Consider the following 13,434-nt stretch of genomic DNA (forward strand, 5'->3'; position numbering starts at 1 on the left):
TGTTAATTAACAAATTTAACACATAATTTAAGTAAAAGCGACTAGGCGAGCCCCGAACATTATAGTGCGTTAGGCATGTTTAATTAAAACGTACACTCGGACGCTTAGGACATACAATTTAGCTCCACACGTGAGCCTTGAGTGTATAGTAAGTCATAAAACTTCATAATATATATACTTATGATAACATAAGAAGATTGTTTATAGTAAGTCATAATATAAGTTTGCAGGTCTTTCATATATTTGCAATGAGTAGTCTCTTTTCCACCATCAACATGAGTGTTCACTTGTTGAAGGACTCCTCAAAATTATGTATCTTTAATCAACTTCAGCCTAAGAGGTCCAACTTGATCTTGTTGTGCCATCATCATCATGATGAAGTTGAGTCGTCATCATTGTCATCGTCTTCTTCATGGCCATCCATAAAATCATGTGATGCAAATTATGTTGCATTGACACCCATAAGTTTCTTGCAGAGAGCAGCCAATGTTTTTAGTGAAAGAACTTCAGTTATATATGGCCCTTCATCAATCACCTACACTTGGGAACAGACACATACTAGGTGTCTCAAGCTTGCTTCTGCTCTTGTTCATCATTTGGGGATTTCTCGTGGCCATGTGGTAACACTCTCTTTTTATATATATCTAAACTTCTAATTCATTGATTCTATATAATAATACTAACAATAATAATAATAATAATAATAATAATAATAATAATAATAATAATAATAATAATAATGTTACGTTACAATATGGCTTGCTATATATGAATTATGCTATCATATATGGTTATTGGAAGTTTTTTTCTTTGTATCAAGTTGTCATAATTATGTCTTTTTTTTGTTCGATCCATTTGTTTTTATAAACCATTCTTTCAAAAAACTGTGACTAATAGAATAGTGAAATTAGAACAAGCTGAAAAAAGTGCTAAGAGAAGCTTAGGATATTACTTAAGGACTAATAACCAAACCGAAGTTAGACTAATCTGCCCTTAAAGTTATTTTTTAAAAAAATTATAAATTGAAAAGTATATGTACAAGGAGAATTAATTAAAAAAATACTAAATGGAATGGAGGAAGTTAACCAATCCTACTTTGGAAAGTTTATTTTGAAAATTTGAAAAAACTATATATACTATCTTTTTTCAGTTCATACGTATATAAATTGAAGTTTGAGGTTGATAACTCAATTTTTTATTTTTTTTTTATATTCTTGCATTACTTATGTATTTTTATTTGTAATAACATCATAGAGAGTATTATAAACTTTGTGATGATCATAGAATATATACCTAATTTTTTCTTAGCTTTTATTTTCTTCATACTTGTTAAATAGTAGGGGTTTGTTACCTCATTAGGAAAATAAGGTAAGGCATATCCCCCTTGCTTGTACTTTTCTCTTTGAAGTTTCTATTTTTATTTATTGATTAAAAAAAAAGCCTTGTGGCATCCCCCGCCTAGCGAATTCCAAAAAAAAATTAACTTTTATTTATCTACTATACTAAAAATAAATGTTCACTTTTACTTGTTCTGTTTGAAAATCAAGAAATAATTTATCATAAGAGTATTTATTTTTCACTATTTAGATGTCGTATAATAATGAAAGGTACAAAAACAAAAACATATCTCGTGGATTCCACAGAGTGAGGTCTAGGGAGGGTAGAGTGTACGCATACCCTTATATCTACCCAGAGATGAGATAGAGAGACTGTTTCCAAAAAACCCTCGGCTCAAGACATAAACAGACTAAAAAGATGTAATGGAAATATAAGAGATAATAGATAGTACACAAAACAACATATAGTATCAGAACAATACTACAACCAAATAATACTACCATAGAACCACACGAAACAGCAGATATCATCAAAATCAAATTAAAAAAAAGAAACTACAAGCATATAGAACTATGACTGCTAGCAAGGGCACCAATACAATGCACTCATACCTACAAGCTAGGACACACTCCTATCAAGTAACATTCTATCCTAATTTACGTCTTCCATACATTCCATGATAAGTCATAATTGTGTCATGTCCTATCTAATCATCTCTTCCTAATACTTCTTTAGTTTACCTCTACCTTTCCTGAATTCATTCATAGCAACCTCTCACACCTCCACACTGGAGAATTTATGCTTCTTCTCATCACATGCCCGAACAATATCAACATCGTTTCCACATCTTGCTTCCACCAAAATAACTCCCACCTTGCCTCCGATATCCTCATTCTTAAATATATTTCTCCTAGTAACCCCACACATCCATCACAATATCATCTCCTCCGCCACCTTTATCTTCTAAATGTGAAAGCTCCTGACAAGGGCGGAGACACCTTGTCCCCAGGGTGTCCAATTGGACATCTTTCATCGAAAAATTATACGATTTATACATGTAAAATTTTGACTTATATTGGTATATATGGTATTTTAAACACTCTAAAGTAACAAAGTAACCTATAGTGGAGATGGTTAGAGCTGTTGCAAATCTACTTGCTGCCCCAGTTCGATTCCCCGCATGAGTGTTTTCATTTTTTCATTTTTCTGTAATTATTTTGCCTTCTTGAAGTTTCTAAGTAAATAAACATGCATAATTTTAACATAAATGTCCAGTAGCTTGGTGGTAAATAGGGTCATGCTTGTCTTGAGTGACCCATGTTCAAAGCTCACCTCTAATAAAGAATTTTTTTCAATTAAAATTGAATTATTTCCTTAAATTTTAATATCTTTTCCTTGTGGAATAAGATTTTCTTATATTTTAATACCTATTTCCTTTGTGGAATAAAATTTTCTTAAATTTTAATACATTTTCCTTTTGGAATAAGATTTTCTTTCTTTATAAATAGGAGACCAATTTACCCAAATTATATCACAATATTATTAAAAATAGAATCCCTATAAATCATCGTTTTTAAAAAAAAAATTACTATTCAAAGTTTGGACCCCCTTGATAAAATTCCTAGCTACGCCACTGGCTCCTGATTAGCTAACACTTTGATCCATACAACAAAGCTGGTCGAACCACCACTCTGTAGAACTCACATTTTTTTAAGTTTATGCGACACATTTTTATCACACAAGACTTTGGATGCAAGTCTCTATTTCATCCACCTTGTCCAAAAATGGCGAGTCACATCCTCATTTATCTCTCCATCTTCCTGGATAATAGACCCAAGATACTTGAAACTACCTCTCTTTTAGATGGACTGTGTAACAAGTCTCACTTTCACATCCGCCTCAAACATCACCTCACTAAACTTCCTCACATGTCTCGTTAATCAAAACTATGTATCTAAAAATATATACCATGAAACCTCATTTTAAATTTGTCGCATCAATTCATCCATCAACAAGGTAAATAAAAAAGGGCCAAGGGTTGATCCAGGTGCAACCCCATCAATAGGGGAAAGTGCTCCAAGTCTCCTCTCACTGTTCTTAATCAGGTCTTGGTTCCATCATGCATGTCCTTAATCGACCTATAGCATACGCCACAGGTACACATCTAGTCTCCAAGTACCTCCTTAGGGACTTTGTCGTAAGCCTTTCTAGGTCGATGAACATCATGTATAAGTTCTTCTCATTTGCCCTATACTGATCCACCAGTCTCCTTACAAGATAAATGTCTACGGTAGTTGAGCGTCCTAACATAAATCCAAACTGATTCTCAAAAATAGTCACGATCCTCTTCAATCTCGACCCCACACTCTCTTCCAAACTTCCACCGTATGACTAAGCAACTTGATGCCCCTATAGTTGTTGCAATTTTGAATGTCACCTTGTTCTCGTACAATTGAATCATCTTACTCCATCTCCACGCTTCGGGCATCTTTGTCATCTTGAAAATGATATTAAACAGCTCAATAAGCCATTTCATACCTACCCCACACGTGCTCCTTCAAAAATTCACAGAAATCTCATTTGGCCCAATCGTTCTACCCCTACGCATCATACGAATAGCATCATTAACCTCCTCAACCTTTATACGCCTACAATAACCCTAATCATGATGCCACTCTGAGTTCTCCAAATCCCCCAACACAATAACCTTTATACGCCTACAATAAGAGAGGTACTATAGTAAATTAGCATTTTATTATTATTTCTTGGGTTGTGTCAAGTCAAACATGGATAGAAAAAGTATTCAAATATAAAATAGTAAATGCTTATAAGTCATAAAGTCACAAATTGGAGGTGACAAACTTATGACTTTTGATTTGTCTTTAAGCAGTTAAGGTGTTTACCAAATATGTAGATAAATTTAAAAATATTTATAAGTCAGTTTGATTAGCTAATAAGCTTTACCCAAATGCCATCTTAACAAAGACAACTACTTTTTACTTCCTCGATTATTTTTTTTTATAGATTTGGAGTTCTTTTCTGTAGGTTGCTACACTAGCCCCTAATGTACCAGCAATACAGGAGCTGAATTTTGCAGTACCAATGGCTGGAGCAGTTCTTTGTTCATTAAACACACGTCTCGATTCAGCTATGTTATCAACACTTCTAATGCATTCAGAAACAAAGATCATATTTGTAGATCAACAGTTTCTCCAACTTGCTCAAGAAGCACTTTCTATTATTTCTAGCAAGAACACCAAACCACCTCTTCTTGTTGTAATAATCTCAGAAAAATCTAACAATTCCATTACTAACACTTGGGATTATGAAAGTCTCCTTGAAAGTGGGGACAGAGATTTTGCTATTAGGTGGCCAATAACAGAATTTGACCCTATTAGCATTAACTATACTTCTGGAACAACATCAAGACCCAAAGGAGTTGTTTACAGTCATAGAGGTGCATACCTCAATTCTATTGCCACATTTTTGGCTCATGAGATGAGCACACTCCCTATTTATCTTTGGACTGTTCCAACATTTCACTGCAATGGATGGTGCATGATATGGGGTCTAGCAGCAGTAGGTGGCACTAATGTTTGTCTCAGAAGTGTATCTCCAAAAGAAATATTTGAAAGTATTTCACTGTACAAGGTGACACATATGGGTGGTGCACCTACTGTCTTGAACATGATAGTGAATACGCCGTCATGTGACCGGAAACCACTTCCACACAAGGTGAAGATTATGACAGGTGGTTCACCACCACCACCACAAATGATTTCCAGAATGGAGGAGTTGGGGTTTGGAGTAATTCACATTTATGGACTAACGGAGACACATGGTGTAGGTAAAAGATTAATTTCACGTATGATCACTCAACTTCACCCAATATAACAGTTTAATCTTATAGTGGTAAAGTTCAGTTACTTAAATGTGACAAAACATTTGGCTACTCCACTGTTATAATGAATAAAATTCAGTGCTGACACTTGAAATTAACCCTTCAGGTACATATTGCTTGTGGAAGCCTGAGTGGGATTCTTTGCCTTCAGATGAAAGACTTATACTGAAAGCTAGACAAGGAGTGCAACATCTTTGTGTTGAGGAAGTTGATGTAAGAGATTCTATCACCATGAAGAAGGTGCCCGCGGATGGTGTAACAATGGGAGAAGTCATGTTTAGAGGGAACACAGTAATGAGTGGATATTTAAAAGATCAAAAAGCAACAGATGAAGCTTTTAGAGGTGGATGGTTTCATAGTGGTGATCTTGCTGTAAAACATCCTGATGGTTATATAGAAGTAAAGGATCGTTCAAAAGATATTATAATATCTGGTGGAGAAAACATAAGCACTATTGAGGTGGAAACAGTTTTGTATAGTCTTCCAGCAGTTTTAGAAGCAGCAGTAGTCGCTCGACCAGATAACCACTGGGGACAGACACCTTGTGCATTTGTGAAGTTGAAGGAGGGATATGATGTAAGTTCTCAAGAAATTATCAACTTCTGCAGGGATAATTTGCCTCATTACATGGCACCTCGGACAGTTATATTTCAGGATCTCCCAAAAACTTCAACTGGAAAGATACAGAAATCTATCCTAAGGGAGAAAGCAGAAGCCTTGGGCAGTCTTTTCTGAAAAAAATGAAGAAGCCACTTGGCTTGCTTCTTTGAAGGTCAAGTAAGTCTCTGTATCTTTTTATGCCACATTGTCCTATACTTATTCTACATTTTGGTAATAACATTCAGTTGTGTCTTTAAGTTTATGTTCCAGCAAGAGAAATGTTCTATTCAACAAATTGGGATACACTGTGATAAGACTGGTAAATTACACCTATAGTGTAAAAGTGATTAGACTATCATGTCATTTAAAAAGTGCTTACAGGTTATCATCCATCATAGTTGGAGTTAGTAACCTGAAAAATAAAGCAACCAATCTTCTATAGCATATTAAATTACATTGCTATTTGCTAGTATCAAAATTTGATTAAACTGACTGTAAATATAAGTAAAATCCAAAAAATAAAACAAAATTTATCATTCTCTTGACTAGGTTGGATAGCCAATAAGTACTATGGATTAATGGCTAGCTATTCAGGATGAACATGGGATTATCCACCCATGAATTTTGTTTTACCCCCCCCCCTCCCTCCCAACCTCGAAACATCAAGTCTTCCGCTCAATTTGGTCTACACATAGAAGAACCATGTGAAGATTTTTCTTTCATTTATTTGTGAAATGAAATTTACAGGGTATTGGTTGCTTTATACAAAGTTTGTAAAAGAATAGAGGCAACGAAGTCCTACGGTTTGGGTAGCACAGTAACAGATGATTCTACTCAATAAGGTAAAGTCGAGAAAGTTTACACCATAGCTGATTTATGTATTCAATCAACTTTTTTGGTCAGTAGTGCAGTTTGATGTCTCCAAGCCAGCCATAATAGAATAGATAAGCGAAGCAGTCAATAGCAGTCTGTTCTCGCCTATCGATAGATAGCAGCTCCATTTCCCTAAAAGCTTTCACTTCATTTGAAATGCCTGTAGCCTCTAATCTCAAAGCAGTCCTATGATGATGCAACCTAAAAAATGGAAGTTATAACTCAGGACAAAAGATAAGAATAAATTTGGCATCAATGAAAGGCAAAAATACAAATATTTCCGATGTCGCATAAGAAAGAGAGGGCAATGTAGTAGTAGCTATATGCTTTCTAGCAGATGTTTTCATCTTATTGCTGCATAATGAGACTGCTGGTTGAAACAAAAATTCAATCAGTCCTCCCGCTTCCCTCTCCCTTGATCCCTCCCATCCTGCGCAATTAAAGATTATGATACAACCAGTCTCTTCTAGATAATGAAAAGAAACCAAGTAGGACACTTGTTAGAATGCCCTGCATTGATTGAGGGGATATATTGTTGTCTCTTTATATGTTTTTGGGCAATCTTTACGTCATGGGTTACCTTTTGGGGTTTAGTTAGGCTCAAGGGCCATTTTCTTACCATGATATAAAAGCCAAACCTATCCCTATTCTTGGTTTATCCAATATTGTGCTCTCATGTTATATTGTCCAACACTTAGCGCATGAGGGGAGGTGAGAGTGTAAAAGTGTCCCACATTTGTTGAGGAAATGAACAGCTATCTCCAAATATGATTTTGGCAATCCTCTCAATGCATAAACTAGCTCAGGGTTGAGTTTTTTCCAAGGTCCATTTTCTTCACAACATTAACCAACTTTGTCCCCAACCTAATGTCGCTGTACCAGTATATAAATCGATTCAAATTTTGCCAAGTATCTGAAATGCCTCAACTGCCAGGATATAGTTACAGTATGCACTTCTATCATTTCTTTTTCCGTCCTTTTCTTTTGTTTGTGTGCGCGTGGGGGGTGGGTGGGTGTGGGTTACATATGTTATTCAGAGCTACACATGCCAGCGTTTCAAAAGAATAATCAGCGCATCAACATTAGTGCAAGTTGTAACCTGACTAGTGAACCATAATGAAATATAGAGTCAACTGACCTCATTTTCTTGTGAGTCCTGTAAGAACCACCATGGACCATTTTTCGCTGATAATCTGAAATAGATGCATGAATTATGAATTTTACAAACAGAATGAAGCAAAGGTCTTCAACAGAGAGTACTTCAGAATGTACAAAGTGACAACCCTTGACAATGCTCTATAATTTAAATTCCACAAAGGATCCCTTATCAACCTAGAGTCAACCGTTCAACCTTCCTCCAAAAAACACCCAAAGAAAATTGCAGATTTGAAAAGTAAAAAGAGAAATTTTTTCTCTATATTTCCTTTGCAAAAGAGATCTGCATGAACTTGGAAATACAGATGTAAAGAGATTCCGGGGACCAGTTCAGTAGATTTATGGGGAAATTGACATTTTAAAAGGTCCAATTCAATATAGTAGTTCGTAATCTGTACATAGTTTATTTGGTAGTTGAATTACCTCATGAAACCAGCCACTGAGCGCAACCCCATGAAAATAGTCAAACCAGACCAAACACCAGGAAGACCAATAATAGGAGGAGCATAAATAAGAAATATTGAAGCGAGAGCACCCACGATCATCTAGAAAGTTGTGAGGAAATATGAGCACCAAGTTCGAGTATGAAGAGTAACTTTTCTTTTAATTGTTGCAACAATTTTATAGAGGTTGCTTACCATTGAGATAGCTGCATAAGGAAAATCCGAAACACCATAGTGTAGCCCATCAAAAATATAGGCTAGAGCATTAAGGGGTTGACTGGCACTAACAAACTGTAAAATTGGACAGGAGCTGTTGAGAAAGATACCATGAAAGAAAGAAACATATAAACTAAGTGCAGAATTAAAAAAGAGCGTACCAGTAAACCAGATCTAACAATGTCTAGCACTTGAGAGTCATTTGTAAAGCACTTCGCGAAAGATGGAAAGGATAGACCCAATATAATGGCTAACAAAATTCCAGTAGCTAATCCTGACTGAAAATATGAATTGCACTTTGTTAAGAACTTTATTTTGAGAGACAGATAAGGATGGCTCAAATCCTTCCATCTGGGAGAGGAGAGCTATAAGATGTAAAAAAGGTCTATCTAACCTTTAAAGCTACATGTGTGATCAACTTAACTCTGCCATAGTCCTTCCTTGCAAAAGAACTTGCAATGAGAGCCTGGAAAATGGAAATCTACATTTGTCAAACAGTAAAACTGATAAAGATTTCTGCAATGAGGGCATATTCATGCTTTGATGTTTTGCAGAAGATCTCGTACAGGACCACAACCACAGTGAACAAACCAAAAGGTTAAATAGAAAAAATACAAAATAGTCATGCAGTGTAAACATATGTGCATGTGATTCCAACATGAATAAAAAAATGGTTTAGTAATCGTAATAAAAGGCTAACAGTCAACTGAAGTCTGTTGAGAACTACAGACTTGTCCACCAGGTCTCTTAGTTATGACAAAGGAATGTTCCAAGGGAAGGTGCCTTTAACATCCATCACCATGCAGATAGAATTGCAAACTCATTCATAATGGGAACAAATGAAGGGTGTTAGAACTTCAATAGGGTTTACCTGACCAGATGCAGCTTGGGCATCTGCCAGTAGCGAGGCAGACAACCACACTTGCAAGCATATCTGATGGGCAGCCATGGGTATTGCTCCTAATCGAGCCGCCATTGATGTGCTCAAAGTTACTGTAAGAACAGCAGCTAGAGTTCTCCCAAGAAGGAAACCACCTAATGACACACGAAAGTTCAAACCTTACTCTCTCAGAGACTAACACGAGAATGCAGACTCTCAAATAATACCTGGACTAGCTCAATTACAGGAACATCATTTCTGATGAACTAATCATCAGAACGGCTAATACTTGAAATTCAATTTCAGAGTAGAAAGAGTTTGGATCAAATTACAAGTGTTCGAGTAAGTTTCTTTCAAGAATTTCCATAAGTTGCATCTACAGTAAAACAAATGAAACCATCACTGCTAGTACACTGAAGCATCTTTTCTCCTTGTAGGAACTAAGCTTCTAGCTCATGTAGTTGTTTTACAACTCTTCCAGAGAGGAACTGTAACTATAATCTGTAGTCTGCAATATTCTAAGAAGAGACTAGTTTAAGCCAAAGTAATGAAACATCCAAAACCACTCCGAGGGAAAAGAAGGATACACATAAAAAATATGTCAACAGCACTTGAGATTTTATTTTTTATCATCATGCAATTACATAAGAAAGTATATACAACAGCTCAGACAATTTTGGAACAAAAAACATGTCCAAGGGATTAATTAGCTCAACAACATCACTTACCCGATTTTAAATAGCCACCAAAATGCAAGTTCCTAATGTTTGGCTGCAGCAACACCGTCTTTTCATTAAGCTTCCATAACATCAAAATGGCCACAATATATCTGCAATTTAAAGTCGTCAGCTTCTTTTCGCCAGATGTTATAAGAGAACAAACTAGAACTTTCCAGGAACATACTGAGATGCAACAGTAGAAATGGCGGCACCAGTGATGCCCAGCTGAAAAGTATACATGAAGACGGGAAAGAAAAGTACAGCTGACAGATTCCCCAATCCTGCGACATCCACACATTTTCTACCAGTTAAAGTTAGAGTCTTAGAGAAAAGAAATTAAAGGATATTGAAAGAATATCTAGTTATTCATAACTTCAAAAAAAAAAAATGCATGCTCAACTAATAGAGAAAGAATCAGTTAACTTCTTTCATGCAGAAAAATATTCTGAGGAGATTTCTTCCTCTAGCATATATAGCTAGTGACACAACACACCAAAAAGGTAAATTACTACTTCTCCAAGAGCTCTTTTTTCCCCAGATACACCTCACCAAAAAATTTCTGTTGTAATCTGTTTCTATGATTGATCAGTACATGACTTGACACTGAACATGCCATTCTTACATAAAATAAAATAAAAATAAGTGCTCTTCTTAGATGTGGAGATATATTGAAACATATACAATAACGTATCTACAATCCTAAAAACTTAGTTACACACATTCATCTAGATTCCAAACTGCTATTTGAAGGCATGCAATGGAACAGACAGAGCCTTTCTCAAGATAAGTGTTAGCAAAAATGCAAAGTAGACAAAAGGCATTACATGAAAAACAAAAAGTTGGGTAAGTTAGACCAGGGAGTTTTATATATTGTATAAACCAAAGAGATTAACATCTAAGTCTTAAAACTCTTTCCATGAATATTGTACCAATAGTTAAGAAGACTTGCCTAAGCACATTACAGGGGTCCTTGTGTCCTTAAACCCACGGAAGATGCCTTGCACAGCCAGATAAAGCACAACAGCTGGAGCACCAAGCGCTCTAAGTTTAAGAAAATGCTCCGCTGGAATGCGCATGGTTGAATCCTGTTGAAAAGGGTTCAAGATTCTAGTTATCATAATGCAATTTCAATCTGCAAGCATATACAAGGCCTGTGATTGGAAAGTATACAAGCTTAAAAAATAATAGCATGTAAACAACACATCAGGCTGTCCAAATGTATTTCAGTGAGGGTTACTTACCGTTGATAAACCCATGATGCTGAGAAATGGTCCAGAACCGAGATACATTGCTGCAGCTTCAATCAAACCAATCCCAGCAGATAAAACTAAGGCAGTGGAGACAGACGGAAGTGCCTTTCTTTCAGCTGTTTCAGGAAACACTTGGTTCTTTCAGATGCATTCAAATAATATTTTATCTTTTAATTGTTTACCATCTGCCTAAATATATAGGTGAATGTGTGACCCTGTGTATATGTGTAATCTAAGAAGTGTTATGCTTATAAGGAGATTCCCTTTTAGCACCTATGCAAATTTACCAGCTGTGGAATCCTCATCTGCAAACTTAGAGATGTCTTCAGCCACAAATGACGTTGCCACACTCAGGAGAGGGATATTGAACACCTTTGATATTATGTTAAAGATTGATACAGAAATGCCAGCTGATGCCAACTCCAATGCACCTTTAATCAAAGAAAAGAGCTTTTCAGGAGTGAACTAGCGTTCATTGTTTCCGCTAAAACACTTATTCATAGAAAAAATGGAAAGATGAAAAAATTTATCCAAAGATTTGAGTTGGGAAATATGAAGCATATGCTAACTAATATAATTGGAAAAAAAAAACTTGAAATCTAAGGGGAACTTCTGTTCCTCAGTAAAGAACTCAAGAAAGCAATTACTCGTAAGAATGCACAAAATCTCGAAATTGAGTAGAACAAAATCAAGAGGATTGGCATTTAACAGATTTTCTATGTATGCTTGAAGTTCTTCAGATGAATACGTAACAAGGTAAAGGTCATGAGGCCACCTGATTAGAACACATAACAAAGTATATATTGTAATATACAGGAAAAAATTATCTCTGGCAAGATCAGATGAATCACACTCCTCTCAACAAAAGGAAGAACTGAAGTTGTACCGTCTTACATTTATTTCACAGAATAAGCCAGGATGATAGGAAGCTCAACAGAAACGAAAACCAGCATAATATAGATATAATCTCAGTGATATCAATTAATTAGTGGATTCAGCACACAAGCAAATACACCATTCTCAAAAGAGAGAAGTACAGAAAAAACAGGACAGTACTAGCAGTATAATGCAAGCAGAAGCATAAACTAAATGGAATATCGGACAGTGACTAACCCATTCGTCCAATATAAGCTGTCTCCATTAGTTGTGCCAATGGTTCAATTGCTTGTCCAGCAATAGCAGGCAAAGAAAGCACTATAAGTTCAGTTTGTACATCCTGAGTTGGCAATTGATCAATATATGTCCCTGACAATGCACTGAGGTCTAAAATTTAGCAGAGGGAACGGAGTACAGTAAGAACTGAACCACACCTATATTTCTTGGTAGAATTTCCCCATGAATCTAATTTTCATAACAAAATCTTTTTTTTTATGGTAGTGAGCCAAATGCACTTTGAATAACCATACAAACTCTAATACACTTTATATTTAAAAAAAAAAAAATCACCAATATACACAAGGCTCCTAACTCCTAGAAAAAAATGAGTAAAATGGAAATCTTACATAGCTCCTTCATTTGAGAGTCGATCTCTGGTTGAGCCAAATTTCTCTTCAAGATTAGAAGAATCTAAGTTGTAATCAACAGCTTGGTCATCACTGGATAACCCACAATTTCTAATAACATTGTTCAATTTAGACCTCTTGGTAGATCTTGATCCAAGATAATTGTTCCATGTTGAAGTCTTAATTAAAAAGGGTTTGTTTAAGGTTCTTCTTGCTGAACATTCTGTACCACTAGTTCTTCCGCACGTTACTGCAACTGGGAGCTTAAGCACTGCCATTTTATTAGTCTATTTGCTCAAATGCAGAGCAGTTTTCTGCAAAATTCAAACACCTAATTGCTCATAATTATCCCTTCATATGTGCAATTTCAGATCTCAATCAAACACAAATACATAAAATTTGAAAGAGGAGAGTACCTTGTAGGAGTGAAATAAATAAAATATCAGCAGAATCCTTGTAGGGAATGGAATTTATTTGTATGGGAAAACGTGGAAGAAGCAATAGTATTTGGTTATGTGTTTGGTGAAGCTGTGGAGGAAATGAAAAGTGGGTAGGTG

At 35.7% G+C, this 13,434-nt stretch overlaps 2 protein-coding genes across 2 annotated transcripts; one reads left to right on the forward strand and one right to left on the reverse strand.

The window, feature by feature from the left end:
* Positions 1-275: 275 nt before the first annotated feature.
* LOC125858733 (butanoate--CoA ligase AAE1-like) lies at positions 276-5,974 on the forward strand. The gene is made up of 3 exons (XM_049538547.1): positions 276-620; positions 4,384-5,185; positions 5,346-5,974. Exons 1-3 carry the CDS (start codon positions 276-278, stop codon positions 5,972-5,974), a joined length of 1,776 nt encoding a protein of 591 aa, XP_049394504.1.
* A 563-nt stretch (positions 5,975-6,537) lies between these two features.
* On the reverse strand, positions 6,538-13,319 carry LOC125858513 (protein DETOXIFICATION 45, chloroplastic-like). The gene is made up of 15 exons (XM_049538310.1): positions 13,294-13,319; positions 12,878-13,191; positions 12,489-12,631; positions 11,663-11,806; positions 11,367-11,491; positions 11,075-11,210; positions 10,310-10,406; positions 10,135-10,235; positions 9,398-9,561; positions 8,921-8,992; positions 8,688-8,804; positions 8,506-8,601; positions 8,291-8,412; positions 7,851-7,905; positions 6,538-6,913 (listed from the first exon to the last, which is right to left on the reverse strand). The coding sequence occupies exons 2-15, from the start codon at positions 13,153-13,155 to the stop codon at positions 6,899-6,901; spliced, it is 1,665 nt and encodes a 554-aa protein (XP_049394267.1). The 5' UTR covers positions 13,156-13,191; positions 13,294-13,319; the 3' UTR covers positions 6,538-6,898.
* Positions 13,320-13,434: the final 115 nt, after the last annotated feature.

Source organism: Solanum stenotomum, chromosome 3 (genome assembly GCF_019186545.1).
Source record: "Solanum stenotomum isolate F172 chromosome 3, ASM1918654v1, whole genome shotgun sequence".
NCBI lineage: Eukaryota > Viridiplantae > Streptophyta > Magnoliopsida > Solanales > Solanaceae > Solanum > Solanum stenotomum.

What these genes read in the sequence shown, in the direction of transcription:
- LOC125858733 (XM_049538547.1), top strand. Translation starts at nt 276, where the DNA reads ATGAGTGTTCACTTGTTGAAGGACTCCTCAAAATTATGTATCTTTAAT. An exon ending in GGATTTCTCGTGGCCATGTG is followed by an intron (nt 621 to 4,383) that starts GTAACACTCTCT and finishes TCTTTTCTGTAG; the next exon opens with GTTGCTACACTAGCCCCTAA. An exon ending in AACGGAGACACATGGTGTAG is followed by an intron (nt 5,186 to 5,345) that starts GTAAAAGATTAA and finishes TTAACCCTTCAG; the next exon opens with GTACATATTGCTTGTGGAAG.
- LOC125858513 (XM_049538310.1), bottom strand. Translation starts at nt 13,155, where the DNA reads ATGGCAGTGCTTAAGCTCCCAGTTGCAGTAACGTGCGGAAGAACTAGT. An exon ending in TCACACATGTAGCTTTAAAG is followed by an intron (nt 8,805 to 8,920) that starts GTTAGATAGACC and finishes TCATATTTTCAG; the next exon opens with TCAGGATTAGCTACTGGAAT. An exon ending in TCAGTGGCTGGTTTCATGAG is followed by an intron (nt 7,906 to 8,290) that starts GTAATTCAACTA and finishes CATCTATTTCAG; the next exon opens with ATTATCAGCGAAAAATGGTC.